Here is a 17,780-nt window from a genome sequence, read left to right on the forward strand (position 1 = left end):
CAATACGGACCTCTGCGGACCCCATCATCGGTTTAACCACGATCATCATTCTCGTAGCACATTCTAAGTTGTTCTTAAAGTGCATTGAGCTCATTCAATATAGTCTTCAGGACTTCGATACCGAACCCGCGCTTATCGCTACTTACCGACTCACTAGGGTCGATTAATTCCTTTAAATTTAAAGTCTTCAAAGACATAGGTGGAGGCGTCAGTCTCTGTGCAGTAGAAAATATAAATCATGCAAAATTCTACTCCCACTTTATTTTATTTTTTGTTTCTTGGTCCTGACCATTGTAAGCTGAAATCTCTTTTTTCACATTTACCATGCCTCAATGGTTGTTTCTGTAAAAAAAACCAGACCTGTCAAATTTATAGGTTACGTAATCGGATCCTGTGACAAACAGGATAACTATAGGGAGATGATAAGGTTTATAGAATCTTTATTTCTTATTAAAGACTTACAGTCACTTACATAAGAAATACTTAATAATAATCATGCTTACGATGCTTTACAGAATCAAAGTTATAGGATGGTCTAAATAGAAATATTTTGTATTACATAATGGGAAAATTTGGCCTTAAATGAACGATTTGAGTCAATACGTTTTATATCGGACGGTAGTCGGTTATAAGCACTACAACAACCGAATCTCTGACTTCCAGAAGCAGTATCAGCAGTGAACCCGTTCAGGATGTCCGCAGAACTAGAGGAAGAGTTCTTAGAAGACTACATCCACATAGTCCGTGACATGCGGTTAATAGACCAGGTAAATAACAACGTGGATGAAGCGGTGAATATCAGGAACAACTACACCTTGCTCGTCGCTTTTGGTACTAAATGATGAACATTTTCTATAAGTAAATACTTAGTTGTCAATTGTGAAGTGTGTCAGGATCGAAGCAAATGGATTTCAATAGTATCTGCTTACTCCGGTGGGAAAAGGCATACGTTTATGTATCTATGTAGCTACTTAGATGTCAAAGGGCTGATTTCTCAATAGTCATAAAGTAGTAAAGTGTTCCATATTTGAATTATTTCATAAAAAGTTTTGCTATTTATTGATAAATAATTTATGCGTTTTATGGAAAATCAGCCCTAAATAATAAAAAAAAATATACTTAATCGGATGTTTTGAAAGCGCCTTTATAGGAAAATTTGCTGGCTCATATTTTTACGATTAGCAACAATAGGAAATCATTTCATTGATGGATTCGATCGATGGTCCATGATGATCGTTATTTGTAGCCAACAATTTAGGAAACATACTTACAAAAAATGCGACACTAAAATTTCGTATAGAAGCCTTCTCAAAAGCTAACCCCATCGCATTCACCGCTTGATGTAATGGTAAGAAAATATATTGAATATGGATGTATTGCTTGTAGACGAATAGGTAGAAAAACTCGAATCGGATTTATAAGAAAATATCATAAGTAAGTGGATATCATAGATCAAAAAACATTAGCAATGCAAATGTCTTAGATAAGTTACAAAACTAAAACTTAACATTTCATTACAGTGATCCTAATTCCTGTAGACATCATCTTTTTCTTATCAGCCGCAATGGAAAGGGACGGTTAAGCGACAGACATAACATTTATAGAACACGTCAATTTTAGGCACAAATCTAAAACAAGCCTCTAAAAATTTACATTGGTCAATAACCCGACAGAATTAATTTGACAGCACACGTCAAGCGGGTTGCATAGCAGCGAGATACCTATTTAATTCGCTCAGATTATTCATTCATTCTCGGATTCATGTTAAAATTAACAGCTGTCAATCATCCGTCCCTTTCCTTTTCAGCGGATAAGAAAATGACAGGTGTAACTTAAAATAAAAATTAGATGGTGTTTACGGGAATTAGCGCCAATGTAATAATAAAGGTTAAGGTAATTTACGTAAAGCCTTTGACGAAAACCAGTGACCTATTATTTTAAATTAAGGAAGTAAACTAAATAGCTGTAACTACCTCTTGGTCTTATCTTATCCATTTTGAAAAATATCTATAAAACGACATGCCATATGCGTTATCTTTAACTTATTTTTTAGGTTATTTAGGAGATTAAGCTAATACGATTTTATATACTTAAACTTAGACGAGTAACCTAGATGTCAAGTCGAAATATTATCTATATTTATAGCAATTGCTAGAACAAGTTTTTTCTCCTTATTTTTTAGTTTTCTGCCTAATATACGGGCCTCCGGCGGACCGGAGGTTCTGCCATTGGATAATTTCTCATGTAAATTATAGACGAGAATTGCCTTTAGGGTACATTTCACACTACATTTTTTCTGACACTTTTTGGGGAGGTGAAATATACACGATTAGCACACGTCTCCTCACTGCCGCACATTCATAAGAAATCAACCTCTCTAAAAGCGCCTATACGTCCCACTGCTGGGCACAGTCCTCCCTATCAACCGGATGGGGTATGTAGCAGACTCCATCAGTTAATTCAAGTCTGCAAAGTCCAAATTTCGACAATGTCCCCAACAGGAGTCGAACCTGGATCTCCAGATCGTGAGCCTAACGCTGTAACCACGGAGGCTATTAACGCAAACCAAATCAAAACCGTCACACAAAAAAAAAAACACGAACCAATCGTTCACGTACAGTCATGAGCAATATCATGTACCCACTTTAGAACCCCGTCGCATTATCATATTTGACATTTAACGAGACTTGCGGTTTAATTTGTCAAGTAAGTTAATGTGACATGGTTTCAAAGTGCATACATATTGGTACTCCTGACCGTACTTCGGCAGAGAGGATCGCGTTTGGCACCTGCCGTCTATAATTTATCTAGAGTAGAATTTGATTCGTTTTATAAAAACTTTGATTCAAGGGTTTTTTGGGGAAAAGCTATACCTAAGACTTGTGTGAATATACGGAAAAGCAAAATATTTAGATTATAAGTCGCTAAACATTTACTTTCTAAAGTAGAAACTTAGGAAAAGGACAAATAGGCATATCATATTTAACAAGTAGCATTTATTTTTTGTCTAGTTATTAAATGCTATAAATCTATACAGTGCCGAATATTCTATGAAAAAAATAACAATATACCTATATATTGTGATATTATACATAGGTAGCCGTTATATGAAAGTTCGATTATAAACTGCCGTGTAGCGAATAAATGAAATGTACCTACTTGAATAAAATAGAACTACGAATTATCGAAAAGCCCTCTAAATTCTTATAATATCGCGGGTTCGCTCGCTTTAAATTCGGAGTGACACGATTCCCCTTTTCTAATGAACCAATTTTTAGCTTCCCAGCTTAAAAACTGCGAGAAGTCCCATAATTTCACTCCCCCCTTGAAGAGGTTGGGGACAGATTTCCAAAAAAAAGTATGGACGACTGTCTTGTTAGTCGCAAATGGTCCACATACCATTTTTTACCTTAAAGATTTCTGAATTCTCCATATAAACTTCCACTTCTCATTTTACGGAAGTAGGAGATTAGAAAGTGACAAAAAAACCCACTCACATTCTATCCCTTCAACTGTCTCCACTTAAAGAAAACACATCAATTCGTCACTGCGTTTTGCCGTGAAAGACGGTCAAATTAGCAGACAGACACAAATACACTTTCCCATTTATAATATTAGTATAGATTTCGACAATATTTAACAAAATGGTGAGTGTGTCTTAAATAAATAGGTAGCAAGAATTAAATGATTAAGTGTAATTTAATGTCAAAATACTTACTTAGAAATGCCATCAATATATTGTAAGGCTGATAGACGTCGGAGTATTATATAGTACAAATAAATAAGTTAAGAAAAACAGGGTCTATAATGCATTATAATTGTAACCTAGATTTGTCACAATACCTATTTAAGTTTATAGATTATACTTACTTGCATATTATAAAGGTATAAAATTGTAAGCAAAAATGACACAATAGTCACGATAGCAACTAGTTCTAAGTACTTTTAGTTCTAAGTATTTTTTACCGACTTCAAAAAAGGAGGAGGTTCTTAATTCGTCGGGATATTTATTTTATTCTTTTTTATACATGTTCCCGGTTACTCGAAGACGCCTGGACCGTTTTGGAAAAATATTTTTTTTTATTCAAAAGTGTATGGTTCCCGGGTGGTCCCATTGTCAGCATGTTATGATCTGATGATGGGACCCTTGAGAAATTAACGACAACCCACCAGTTAGTGTATTTTTCAAAGCTACACCAGTATTTACTTCTGATCGTAAAAGAATATGTGGCTGAGCTGACGATGGAAGGTCAACTCCTCAATGGTTAGGAGTTAAAGGATAATTCTTTCACTACTGTACGCATATTCAGACTGCTAGTTATAATATCAAGTGAGTTGATAATGGAAGGTCGTGACCCTCATTAGTCAGGAGTAGGATATAATTATTTATTAACTAGGATAGATCGTGGCGATTTGGTGTTCCTAGAGCCTACCTACGTATCTATTTGACATTTAATTAATTAAGAATCACTAAAAAGCAAGAAATAAATTAACGCTTTGTATTTAAATAAAAAATAATCACTTTAAAAACGTTAACTACAAAACAAGTACAAAAAAGCGCACTAGGAAAACACGGAGAAATTAAAAAGCAAATAATAATTTTATATTTACTTGCATAATAATGATGCCAATTTTGTTAATGTTTTTAAGGTGTTTATTTTTATTTAAAAAGCGTAAATTTTTATGTGTGTAATATGAAAACAGGTCAATTTACTTGTGTAATTTTAACCCATCTTAAGCCCCACCGCAATGGTGAATGTTATTTTTAAGTTATTTAAATTATTTTATAGTTATTTATTAATTATGTAGCCAGTTTTTTGTTTAGGTACGTATTTTATTTATTGTGCCTGTCTTTCAATAGTTTAGTTATATTTTTTATTTAAAATCTATATTTTTTTAAATAATAAATCATAAGTTTTAAATACAGTTTCATTAAAATACTTAATTATTAATTATGTTTTGATCACTTCTGTCCGGCCCAATAGTACGCTGTTAATGGTTTGTTTTAGGCCATTGCTTACTGAATCATCTGGGTGAACGAAAAGTAAGATGGCCGTGCTTCGAAAGTCACGAAAAGCCGTTGGTACGCGCTATGTCAGTTGCCTGTGGCGACCCAATAACCCTCACGCTTGGTGAGGTTAGTTATAGAACTGCCAAGAGATGAGAAGATTACTTAGTGCCGTTAGCTATAAGCAGGGTATACTGTATGGTGACGATGGAGCCTCCCCCCTCCTTGGGACTGATAAGCTTCATGTCTCTCACTACCTGCATGTAGTCTTCCATAAACTCCTCGTGTAGGTCAGCTGGTATCTTAAACGGGCATATTGCTTCCATTGTTACTGAAACGTCATAATTTATTATTTATTTGTACGTAATAAGAAAGACAAAGGGAATATATAAGTACTTACAAAGAAAAACAAACAGGACAAGCAAGCTTATCTCTAACAAAGTAATTTCGTATAAAAAAATGTGGTAACTTTCGAAACTCTCTTCATCTCAACTTTGTTTATTCTTTTTTTAGAATTGCATGATGCGATGAGCAGACAGTCACCATACAGTTCATCTATTCTATTCTAAAAGTACTTACTGTAATATTACTGTAACTAATTTACCTACCCCACTTTCTTGTTCCTGCTTTTTTAAACTTTAAACAACATTCAAAATATACTTCAGACAAAACAAGTCATATACGTCCCACTGTTCGGCACAGGCCTCCCCTCTATAAACCGGAGGGGGTATGGAGCACCTCGCTCCACCTCCACCTCGCTCCTGTGCGGGTGGAGATGTTTGTTCTGGTAGCGCGGGACAAACGACTTAACGTTACATACTTACATAAAACATTTAAAGAAGAAAAACACCGAAACTAGGTACCATGAGTCCCATGTAACAGGAGGTGAATCTGTGGTCATAAACTAGGCTTTTTTACTTATTGTAGATTTGCCGCAGATGGCATTAACTACTTGGGCGCGAACCTCGGCTCAGGGCGTCGTCTGAGAGTTTTAACCAGGCACAAATCCTGGAAACTATATTCTACCATAAACAATATTAAGGTAAAAGCTTTTTTCTTCCAATACTTACATCTAAAGTTCGTTTCTTCATAGAGGTACTCTTTTTGTTCGCAATGCACGCAGATGCCGTTGAATCCCGCCTGGGCCATGACGCCGCAGACTCGCTTGCTTGGCTCCTAAAAATTCGAATCATCATCATCTCTCTATCATTATCCCGTTTTTCACAGGGGCCGCTTACGTAACCTGAAGATTTGATAGGTCCGGTTTTTACAGAAGCGACTGCCTGTCTGACCTTCCAACCCGTGAACGAACGCGAACTATCTTTGTGCCAACTTTCATCTAAGACGATTCAGCTTTTTGGGGTGTAATGTATTGAAAGTAACTTTTACCTTTTAACACGGTAAATAAGCTCATCAGTCAGAGATATAAATATGGATAAACAAATTAAATGAAAGTATTTAACAACAAACCTTCAAATCTTGAAAGGGCGACACGTATTTCTCTGAATCTCGGAGCCAGGTTTTCCATTTGGGCTGAAGAGCCAGAGCTCTGTAGAAGTCGAAGACAGGAGTATACGCCAAGAACACCAGAAAACATTCTCCTCTGTTTATTAAGAGTTTGTAGATATTTCTGAATAATCTCCTAAAAATAAAAAATACGTGATTTTTTTAAATTATCTACCAAATAATACTAACACATTGGTATTATATCAGTATATTTTGATTATTGATTATTTTGATTTAGATAGTCCATCATATTGGACAAAACATGATCCTATAAACATGCCGGGAATGTATTTTTTTTTTACTCTTTTTTACTCAAATATACATATATCTGTATTTTGCAATTGTTGTTAATAATAAAAAAAGAAAATGACTCACTCTTGATCCTGGATCCAATGCAAAGCGTAGAAAGAGAAAACGTGATGGAAACTCTCAGCCAGATGATTAGGTACGTCGGTGACAATGTCCCACACGATGAACGAGGTTCTGTCATTACCATGTTTTCGATTGGCATGCTCTACCATAAGCTCTCCGATATCACAACCCACCAACTTATTGAAACTTGGTAGAAATGGCTTCAGGATGGTAGACGTGACGCTGCCATCGCCGCAACCCAAGTCTATCACACACTCACTCTTGCTCCATTTCAGTTTTGGCCCATACTTCTCCAGACAATCGAAAGCGTCCCGTTTAGGAACTTCATTCACTTGCTGGTATAATTCTGGTCTGAACATCGTGGACTAAAATTAAGCTGAATTATTAAAAAACAAAACCAACTGGTCAACTCGTTGCGTCGTCCTTTAGACTTTTAAAGGATTGCGAAGTTTAATGTTGCTTTTATACCAAGTAGGCCCAACAACTGCGTATCTGAGTAGGGTTAGCAATTGAAAGAAACATACAATTTCACTTCCATTTTTGATTCTGATCAAAGGACCCGACACGATCAATGCGTAAGTAATACGAAGCTCAAGGAAACTCAAAATATTTTGTACTTTCACTTTCAAACATATTTTGAAACATTCATGTACTTAATTACGCATGCGTGTGTGATGCGAATCACCAGGGGAATTAAAATGGCCACATCGTAGCAATTCATCTAAGAAAGCAATATTGCTATTTGACATTTGTTTGCATTGCGCACTTACTTTTATATGCGCAAATGTCAAATTGCAATATTGCTTTTTTAGATGAATTGCTTCGATGTGGCCATTTTAACCCCCCAGAACTGCCTGCCGCAATCTGTTTCCAAAACAATAAAATTTTGTAGTTTCTAAGGCTGGAATTAATAGGCATTAGCTAGGTTAGCGTGACTTAACAAAACCTCATCTTCGCTTACCAACAGGCAGAGATTGTGATCCGGAGAGTGGAGGGGGTGAGGTAGACTATGGCCATGAGGAAGTCTGGAGCATACTACATAAGGAGCCTCCGAGACACACGCAAACACGACTACACGAGGCAAACTAGGATCCGTAGTAATTTAGGGCTCAGATAAAAATACGAGTACTAATATACATATATACACTTTGAAACCATGTCACATTAACTTTTTCGACAAATTAAACCGTAAGTCTCATTAAATGTAAAATATTATAGTGCGACAGAGTTCTAAAGTGGGTACATGATATTGCTCATGACATGACTGTATTACAAAAACAAAAAACAACAACCCTAGTACAGGTGACTCGGTAATCTAACTAATTAACTATAGTAACATATTATACATCAATATACCTAACTAATACACCACTATTATCATACCAATTTCCGCGTGATGATTGTTATGGGAACTTATACAGGATGTTATTAAATCACGAATCAAACTTAGATAAAAAAAATACTTGTTATGTGTACTTTAATAAAAATAACGAAAATGTCGCATATGGAATTCGAGGACTTTAAAAACTTTACTAATCAGCTGTTGAAGTCATTTCACTTTGTTCCGGTCAGTGCCGCCATGAAGTCTAATAGAGCTGACACAATTTTTTTAGATTAAGTAATTACTGGCTAGTAATTACTAGATAGCTTATAAAGTGGGACTTTTATGAACATCCATCTATTAATGTACCCTTTTCAAAAGCAAATAAAGAGTATTTCTATTTCTATTTCTACTTTTTCATTAATTTGATCAGAATAATCTGTTTTGACATTACACAACGCTAAAATTTCACCCCCGGGGTAGCTGGCAAATTTAAAAAAAATGCACGATTTTTTGTAAGTCACAAATAGACCGCGTACCAATTTTTAGCTTTCTACTTTGAAAATTATATTTTAGGGAGGGAATTTTTAGCGATCTGGAGGGTTAGAAAGAGACAAAAAGTAGCCTATGCCACTTTCCATTTTGCCGTGAATTACAGACAAACAAACAAACACACTTTCCCATTTGTAATATTAGTATGGATGACCGATCAGTGTGATTAATCATGCAGTTTTAAATACCTACGTTGCGTAATTGCGTTGCCTAATGGATGCGGGCATTATGAATAATAACCGGCCATTATTCATAATATCCGAATTTCTCACATTGTCCGTAACATAATGCACACATAAATCCGGCACAGGACTCGCGGTATTGCTTGTGTGTGTATCACCCAAAATCTACAACGAGTCAAAGTCAAGCCGAAACCATGCTTTGTCATGTTCGTCCTGTGTTATATGAAATTACAGGCATACATTTTTAAATTAAGACGTACTGGGCAACCCTAATCCACTTTAAGTGATACAAAATGCGCATGAGCTTCTACCTATTCATTTATTTAGTAAGAGTAGTAAGTATAATGTAGCTTCATAGAAAAGTCTTTGTCCAGAATTCGAGTCCCTGTCACAGCAATTACTTATTATTTTTCCGAATTGTAAGTGTTCTTCCTGTCACTCCCAATCACTCCCTGGGTAATCTGAGGGTAAATTAAATTCCGACGTAATATCATGATACTATTACACAACAGAACAAACTTACGGTCTACAATAACTAGTAAGTATGACATATGGGTAATGAACAATAAGTAAAATTATAATTTAGGTAAGTAGGTAATTAGATTTAATTTTGGACTACTTAATTTTAGTCTTAAGACTTCTTTATAATTGAGACTATCTCAACACACATAATCATCTTTTTTTTATTCAGCGCGAGTGCTTTCACGTAATAATGACCGTAGATAAATTGTTTGCCCATGAAGAATCTTGTCAATTCATTTAAATTGACATCAAAAACATGAGTACCCTGAAAAAAAAAAGAAAACATAATAGTCAATTAAGGGGTCCCATAATCGAAAACCAAAAGCAAAAATCCACTAAAAAAAACCGTATAACAGACAAACAGTATGCAGCATTATTTTTAACCACAATTTTTAAACAAGTTTGAAACTTCACTTCAATACACACCTTCCGCAATATGCAATCCTTGTCAACGTGGAAGGTTTTCTCCAAAATCAGAAAGGAAGCGTAAAAATCGCATGGCTTTGTCAGTTTCCTCTTGCCAAATAACACTTTGCGCCCTTCTTTCACCGTTAATGCTGTTACTTTTATCTGTAAAATATACAGGGTGTTAGTGACATCGTAACGAATACTGAGGGGTATGATTCAGAGCATGATTTTGAGTTAATATCAAGTAGAAATTTCCGTCACACAATTCATGATTTTCAATTTTATATTTTTGCGATGGAAAATTCCACTTGATATTAACTCAGAATAATGAGCTGTATCATCCCTCGCAGTATTTGTTACAATGTCACTTACACTCCATACAAGTGCAAACAACAAGTGTTAGTGACACCGTAACAGATACTGAGCGGGGTGGTTCAGACCATGGTTCTGAGTTGATATCAAGTGGAATTTCCTGTCGGAAAATTCATGAAAATATTTGTGTTTTTTTAAATTACTTTCAGTTACAAACTTTTGCGACGGAAAATTCCACTTGATGTCAACTCGGAATCATGGTCTGAATCAACCTCAGAGTTTTCGTTGTGTTGTCACTAACACACTGTATAATCATATTATATTATAGCTAACACCCACCACGAGTTGTGAGGCTGTGTGTTGTTGAGGAAGGTGATCTTGTAATAAAAGCGAATGTTTAAAGACAGACTATGAATAATGATGAAGGATTTACGACTTGTATACTACATGACATAAACTCACGACTAAGTATATTCACTATATTCCCGATTGGGCTAGTCAGAAGTCGGTGCATCGACCGTAAAGTGCAGTATCCACGCTTCACCAAGGTTTTGTTAGACTAACTTGTATGAGCCGAATTGCTGTCTATAACAGTCGAGTACATCGATATCTCATTGGTGCAAGTCCGGGAAGTGGTACTTACTACTAGTTGTATACTAGATCAAAAAAATGTAACTTACCTTAACCTAAGAAATCTAACTTACCTCATCCAATCGTACTGGATCCGTTATCGTAAAGTTCATAATATGAAATATGGGATCTGGATGGCGACGTTCCATGTTGCTAACAAGGGACACGCCAGACCCCATATTCGTACTATTGCACCCGTGACACTTCTTCCATTCTACTACGTAGGGTCCCTGCAAAACATACCCTCAGTGACTACAACCCTCAGTGACTACAACCCTCAGTGACTACAACCCTCAGTGACTACAACCCTCAGTGACTACAACCCTCAGTGACTACAACCCTCAGTGACTACAACCCTCAGTGACTACAACCCTCAGTGACTACAACCCTCAGTGACTACAACCCTCAGTGACTACAACCCTCAGTGACTACAACCCTCAGTGACTACAACCCTCAGTGACTACATCCCTCAGTGACTACATCCCTCAGTGACTACATCCCTCAGTGACTACATCTCTCAGTGACTACATCCCTCAGTGACTACATCCCTCAGTGACTACCACGGCCTTTGTGGTCCAGTGGTTGAGCGTTGGGCTCGCAACGCAATCCGGAGCTCCCGGGTTCGAATCCCGATGGGGATATATCACAAAAAACACTTTTGTGAGCCCGGGTTTGATTAGGACATTGCAGAGTGATCACCAGATTGTCCGAAAATAAGATAATCCACGTAGCCGTTGGTCGCGGTTACTACTTACTAATAACCATGACACCAGGGTTGATGAGGTTGGTAATCCACTAAACAACCCACACGATAGAAGAATTTATTTTTAAATTGAAAAAGTTTACAACTGCATGAAAAGCAAAAATATTCAAATTAAGAACTGAGTTTTTTTATTTTATAATAGAATAACGATTCAGTTAAAAATATAAAAAATACCTTACATACCCAATTGTCCAGGGCTTCCGCAACATATAAACTGGAATACGTTGTCAATATTATTAACATGATAAACATGGCTGTAATGTCGTATCTACTCGTTAAATTATTCAGTGCACATCATTTGAATCATACCTACATCATTAGTACAATTATATTTAAACATCACCAAGATAACTAGGATGTAGCTCATATACTTATTTATCTATATGTTTATCTGTTTACATTGTAAATTGTACCTATTTTAAAAATAGCAGTGTAAGCTTCCCTTGAAGAAGACTTTACTTCTACTGAGTCGTTTATCTTTTCAAATTGGCGCATGGTGTGCACCCCTACATTGTTATAATTCCATAGTTTCCTAGGTCCAAGATAAGTTATGATGAAGACAGATCTAAAGGTGCCAAAAACGTTGTTAACTATTTAAGTAACTTATTTATGAATTTTAATAAATAAATCTGTAATCATAAGTGCGAAATTTTAGCACGTTTTTCTTTTTCATACAAATTCCATAGTCACTTTGTGTTTTCATATTTAGTAAAATAACTAGTTGGAAACTACCCTATTAGGTACGTTTGTGTTTACTTTTCTATTTTTTTTTGTTGTTATTATTTCTCTTGTTTGTTTGTTGTTTTGTACTTTTGAACCTTATTTGAATAAATGTTTCTTCTCTCTTTCTCTCTCTCTCTCTCTCTCTATCTTATTTAAAGCTGAGTCGGAAAGCGGTTACGCTACCGGTATAAAATAAGGAATAATTCTCTACCGGTATGAAATTACTGTATGTCGATTTGATATCCGCTTCCAAGCCTTGGTTTTAACGGCAGTAAAACATAATTAATTTCATAAATAAAACTCCAAATTGTTCTCTATTCAAACATAATATACAAGAATTAAAAGAAAATAATAATATTCAAAGAAAATTATATTAACTGAAACTAGGTAAAATGATAAGTAGGTAGTAGTTTATGTTTTGATTTTAATCGTGGTTACATGAAACCATAATGGATTATAGATCTGTTTATACTATAAACACGACAAACATCAATATTCAAAACATTAAATAGTGACTCCCATTATTGTTTTGTAGAAAAATTTTTTAGTTTGTATAGCCTTGCTGTATTGGATAGGGTGAAATAATATCGTTATTAAAATACGCTGGTGACATTTATTTGAATATCATATACCTACGTACCTATTAAATGTAGTTAATGTAAATTAATTACACATTAGGTAAGTACCTATTGAAACGGTGACACGATGATTACCTATCTACAATAAGTTTTTGTAGGTATTTTTATGTACCTTAGAAACATAACGTCGAAAATTATATTCTCGAGATCGAACATTAAGTAAGTAAGTATCCTTATTATCTACTTATTATATTATTTAGGATTTACCAAAATGAATATTTAGCTAGTTGAAAAATAAATAAAATACAAAACTGAAATGGTCAGAGATTAAAATAAAAGAGTAGATTATAAATAATTAAAAAATATATTTATTTATAAAAATAAAAGTAACCTATCTGCCTACAGTTAACAACTAAGTAATGTAGGTTGCTGATCCAATAATAGTTAACAATAACTCTATAAGAAAACATTTGATAAAATAAAAACATTTGAATGAAACAAAACTAAGTACTTAAGTAGGTACTTGCAAAGTTCCTACTTGTGTTGTGTTGTGTCTCAATGTGACAGCTAGGGTAAACATACCCTTTCCCATCCCTTCACCACACCTACACCGACAAGCATTCAGTAAGATTTCGGTAACGCGTATTCTGAGAATACAAGCATTCAGTAAGATTTCGGTAACGCTTATACTTACCGATCCTACTTATATCGCATGAAAGTGAGACATGGTGTTCTTCCGGTGCCGTCGACTCTGTAGCTTAAGAATAAAGCAGCTTTCTCATTGTTACGATATTACGAATGGAATTCTGAGCACTTTCTGATTAGTGGCGTTTGAGAGGCGACGAGATCGTTGCAGTTTACCACGACCATAGATTAATAAATAATACTGCGACACAGCATACTCCAATAAATGCATCGCACCGCAAGAGTTTTTCCTTGTATTTTGTTTTGTTATTGTTTTTGCAGTAAGATTTAAAAGCTAGAATATACTGACACCGACAACTGCGTAGATGCGAGCAATGCGTTATCGTTTAATAACATAGTAGGTAACTATTAAGTACGTACCTTCTTTGACGTGACTTAATGTAAATACGCCGCAAATGGCAATAATTGCTTGGACGGATAAAAGCGGAGCACTGAGGCATAGAATAAGGAATACTGAGGGCGTCACCCGGTACAAAATTTAAGACAACACGTCGTCTGTGAGGATTATAATTAAAAAAAATCGATCGAGTAGGTCAAAGGAAATAAGCGCTGAAAAAAACTAATAAGTAAGTAAGTACCTAATCTGTGGTCTCGGTAACAGAGCGTAGGGACCGATCCCGCACTGCTACCGTACCTATCGACTAACCAGAAAAATGCCTTAGAAGAGGTGTGCATGCACGCGTTCACACAGAAAACGGACAGAGAACCAGTAAATATTTAGTACCATCTGTATATAACGGATTACCTTCGACCGTAGTAACTGGAAACTTTTCTAAAGTTGTTTTTAGACAAAAATGTAAAGCTTTTTACTTGAATGAACTGGTATCAGCAATTTTGGATTAAAATATTGAACCCGAATTGTTAACGTAATCGTAAACTTAGCATCTACTTCTGAACCTACCCAATGTTAAAAGAATGTAACTATTAAAATAAAATGTGGAAAAAAGAAAAATGGAGTGACCTATCTGCCAACAAACTGCTGTGCAGTTTGGCGGACGGTACCGATGTACACACCTACATTTTTGAAATAAATCTTTAAAATTTAAATTTTAATTATTTTTTTTAGAATACATAGCGCGGTACCGCCAAAAATCCTCATTTACATTAGCATTTTTTTTAACGGCCTCCGTGGTCCAGTGGTTTGAGCGTTGCGCTCACGATCCGGAGGTCCCGGGTCAAATCCCGGTGGGGACACATCACGAAAATCACGTTGTGACCCCTAATTTGGTTATAGGACATTACAGGCTGATCACCTGATTATCCGAAAGAAAGATGATCCGTGCTTCGCAAGACATGTTAAGCCGTTGGTACGGTTACTACTTACTGATAAGTTAGTAGTCGTTACATGAGCCATGTTAAGGGCCTTTGGCGGCTCAATAATAACCCTGACACCAGGGTTGATGGGATTGGTAATCCACCTCACAACCCACACGATAGAAGAAGATTAGCATTTTGTAACTACTGAGGGATTTCTTCCTGACACGATGGACCGGATTGATCACGATTGGTTGATCACCTTCCGCCGTAAGCCTCCATCCATATTAAGTCTTAGTATCAAAGGGCGTGAGACTATGTTTTATAGAGGATATGCTTGACTTGAGGCAGTAGGGCCGCAATAGTGGTCGACCCCCAGGCTGGAAACCAGTCATAATTCCTAGCTGTACAATTGCTTGAACTTTGTGTAAGTGATAATTTCATACAGTTTCAAACAAGTTTTCCCCTGGCAACGTTGACCTCGGCCGGCGGCTGGTGACGGTCGTGCAGGGGCGGTGGCGTCGTCGCTGGGGGGTCCGGCAGCTGCCATAACTTCTTCGTCATCCATATCAGAAAGAAGACAAACATACCCACCCCTGGGAGGCTGTAAAATAACAAAAACATATCATAAGCTCACGACTATATCCCAACTGGGGTAGTCAAAGGTCGTCAAAAGTCCTACATCCATCGCAATATGAACAAAGTACCCACACCTCTTCTTTCTGTTAGACCAACGTCATCTTCTTTTTCTTCTATCGTGTAGGTTGTGAGGTCGATTACCAACCCCAATACGCCGCTCCCATTGATGATTTATCATTACCATGTATATTTTTATCCATTGTTTTAAGTTTACGCGGTTATGCACGCGCTACGCGCGCGGTGCGGCATGGCACTTGCAACAGTGTCAAAATATTGGGAGTCTCATATCCCCATTTTAAACGCGGTAAGAATCCGTTATTATGTGTTTTAATTATATTTTTATCTTTTATCAATATCAGTACCAAAACTGCAGTATATGTTTGGCCGAAAATAATGTGTCTCTAAGTAGATACAATGGCAATAGGCTTGCCCTCGGCCCCTATTACGTGGAACTTAAACATAGCTAGCGAGGAGTAGGTGTATACCATACACCTCTGTCTACCCCTTGGAGGATACAGGCGTGATGCTTTGTTATATTCTCTAATTAAACTTCGAACTTTATGATAATTTATGCAAATAAAAATGTTTTGAACCCCTGAAACTTTGTTTACATTCTTTATCTCGTCTGGTTGGCCTTACTTTAGACGCCTACACTTCACGATAATCGACCTTGACACGAATATCAGGAATGGTTGCGGATTGTCTTACTAATAACTTGTTCCTCTGTCCAGTCCAACAGGGATAGATAAGCGTGAATTTATATATGTAAAAAAATAAAAACTTACATTCTGAAGGCCATTGCAGAATCAAAAATAAATCTTGTCCAACTGCACCGAAGAACAAATAGCAACTATTTGAGCTGGCGTATCATTATAACTGGAAGATATAGATTCTACCAACTTCTAACAATAAGAAACGTATCAATGTAAACAAACAACACTATTGTAGTGTACTAAACAATGCAGAAAGTATAACAATATTATTTTAGACCCGTAAACAATGAAGAAAATCAGACACTAGAATGAAAGATGTGAGTGTAACGTTTTCGGAAGTCCATATTGCTCTATGTTTTCAGCTCATCTCCATAGCATTATCCCGTTTTTCACAGGGTCCGCTTACCAACACACACACACACACGGTAATAGAGATGTCGGAAGACCGGTGCTTCGATTCAAAGATTGCGTCAAAAGAGACATGAGCTCATTTGGAATTTACCACGAAGCATGGGAGGAGGTCGCCGATGATCGAGACCTGTGGAAGAAGCGTGTGCTCGATGGACGCGACACTCATGACCACACCTGATTTGACACACTGGCAAGCAGGAGAATGAAACGCCATCAAACCGACAACAATCCACCAGTTGGAGATTTCTCCTGCAGAGTGTGCGGTACAGTTTGCCGCTCTAGGATTGGCTTGCACAGCCATGAAAGAAAGTGCATTTCTTCGAGGCAATGACGTCATAAATCGTCTGAAACAGACGTATAAGGCCAATGATGATGATGATGCTTACCAAACCTGAAAACATGTCCGGTTTTTTACCTGTCGACCTTCCAACCCACGAAGAGAAAACCAGCCCAATACAGGTTAGGTCATATATCTCCGAAAACGCATTTCTCGGGAATGTGAGTTTTTCCTCACGATGTTTTCCTTCACCGCTGTCCGCTGAGCACATGATAATCAGTTATGATCCAAACATGAATTCGATAACAAACTCGACAATCATTGGTTTAGGCCTGTGCTGGATTCGAAACTGCGACATCAAAGTGAGAGGCAAGCGTTCTACCATCTGGGCTATCACGGCTTCAGCTACGATACATACTTAGCCATAGGTTCTGCTATAGTGTGTAGGTTGGAGATATTGACCTGATTTCAGGGTTGTTGAAGTGTCAAATGTCACCTAGCAGCTACAGCTATGTAAATAATACCCAGGGTCAGCACCTTAAATGGGATTTCAGGAGCATGGAATCAATTTTCTATTTTTTCAGTTCGAACCAACACAACTTCGTCTTGACTTTCGTTTCACATATTCCCACCGGGAAATAAACTCAAGATCTCCGCAAGAGACGCTTTTAAAATATTTACTTATAGAAGATAATAATTAACGAAAAACGCCAAACGCGCAAGGATCGTCCCAAATCCATCTATAGCTACACTTTCAACTCGGATGGACAGCTATTCTGCCTCCAATGTGACCGGGTGTTCAAAACAAAGTTTGGCTTTGCCAGTCACATTCGAGCGCACGAGAGAAGAGACTGAGGTCGCCGTTGTCGGATACTAGGAGGACTATATAGAAAATAGAGTATGG

At 36.7% G+C, this 17,780-nt stretch overlaps 3 protein-coding genes across 4 annotated transcripts in view; 1 reads left to right on the forward strand and 2 right to left on the reverse strand.

The window, feature by feature from the left end:
* The window catches only part of LOC126368353 (juvenile hormone acid O-methyltransferase-like), a 49,736-nt gene extending 40,907 nt beyond the window's left edge, over positions 1–8,829 (forward strand). Inside the window, exon 5 of one of the 2 annotated variants that reach the window (XM_050012266.1) lies at positions 7,854–8,829. In XM_050012266.1, the coding sequence (XP_049868223.1) occupies positions 7,854–7,975 (122 nt within the window). In that variant the 3' untranslated portion in view covers positions 7,976–8,829. Of the gene's footprint in view, positions 1–663; positions 1,268–7,853 lie in introns of those variants that run through there. The other variant, XM_050012267.1, reaches the window with a different exon arrangement.
* LOC126368352 (juvenile hormone acid O-methyltransferase-like) lies at positions 424–7,333 on the reverse strand. The gene is made up of 4 exons (XM_050012264.1): positions 6,890–7,333; positions 6,479–6,650; positions 6,079–6,184; positions 424–5,339 (listed from the first exon to the last, which is right to left on the reverse strand). Exons 1-4 carry the CDS (start codon positions 7,243–7,245, stop codon positions 5,170–5,172), a joined length of 804 nt encoding a protein of 267 aa, XP_049868221.1. The 5' UTR covers positions 7,246–7,333; the 3' UTR covers positions 424–5,169.
* An 86-nt stretch (positions 8,830–8,915) lies between the features above and the next one.
* On the reverse strand, positions 8,916–11,932 carry LOC126368354 (uncharacterized). The gene is made up of 4 exons (XM_050012268.1): positions 11,760–11,932; positions 10,888–11,043; positions 9,890–10,033; positions 8,916–9,728 (listed from the first exon to the last, which is right to left on the reverse strand). The coding sequence occupies exons 1-4, from the start codon at positions 11,826–11,828 to the stop codon at positions 9,573–9,575; spliced, it is 525 nt and encodes a 174-aa protein (XP_049868225.1). The 5' UTR covers positions 11,829–11,932; the 3' UTR covers positions 8,916–9,572.
* Positions 11,933–17,780: the final 5,848 nt, after the last annotated feature.

Source organism: Pectinophora gossypiella, chromosome 7, assembly GCF_024362695.1.
Source record: "Pectinophora gossypiella chromosome 7, ilPecGoss1.1, whole genome shotgun sequence".
Classification (NCBI taxonomy): domain Eukaryota; kingdom Metazoa; phylum Arthropoda; class Insecta; order Lepidoptera; family Gelechiidae; genus Pectinophora; species Pectinophora gossypiella.

What these genes read in the sequence shown, in the direction of transcription:
- LOC126368352 (XM_050012264.1), bottom strand. Translation starts at nt 7,245, where the DNA reads ATGTTCAGACCAGAATTATACCAGCAAGTGAATGAAGTTCCTAAACGG. An exon ending in CATTGGATCCAGGATCAAGA is followed by an intron (nt 6,651 to 6,889) that starts GTGAGTCATTTT and finishes TTTTATTTTTAG; the next exon opens with GAGATTATTCAGAAATATCT. An exon ending in TGAAGAAACGAACTTTAGAT is followed by an intron (nt 5,340 to 6,078) that starts GTAAGTATTGGA and finishes ATGACGTTTCAG; the next exon opens with TAACAATGGAAGCAATATGC.
- LOC126368354 (XM_050012268.1), bottom strand. Translation starts at nt 11,828, where the DNA reads ATGTTTATCATGTTAATAATATTGACAACGTATTCCAGTTTATATGTT. An exon ending in ATCCAGTACGATTGGATGAG is followed by an intron (nt 10,034 to 10,887) that starts GTAAGTTAGATT and finishes TATATTTTACAG; the next exon opens with ATAAAAGTAACAGCATTAAC. An exon ending in AGGATTGCATATTGCGGAAG is followed by an intron (nt 9,729 to 9,889) that starts GTGTGTATTGAA and finishes TTTTTTTTTCAG; the next exon opens with GGTACTCATGTTTTTGATGT.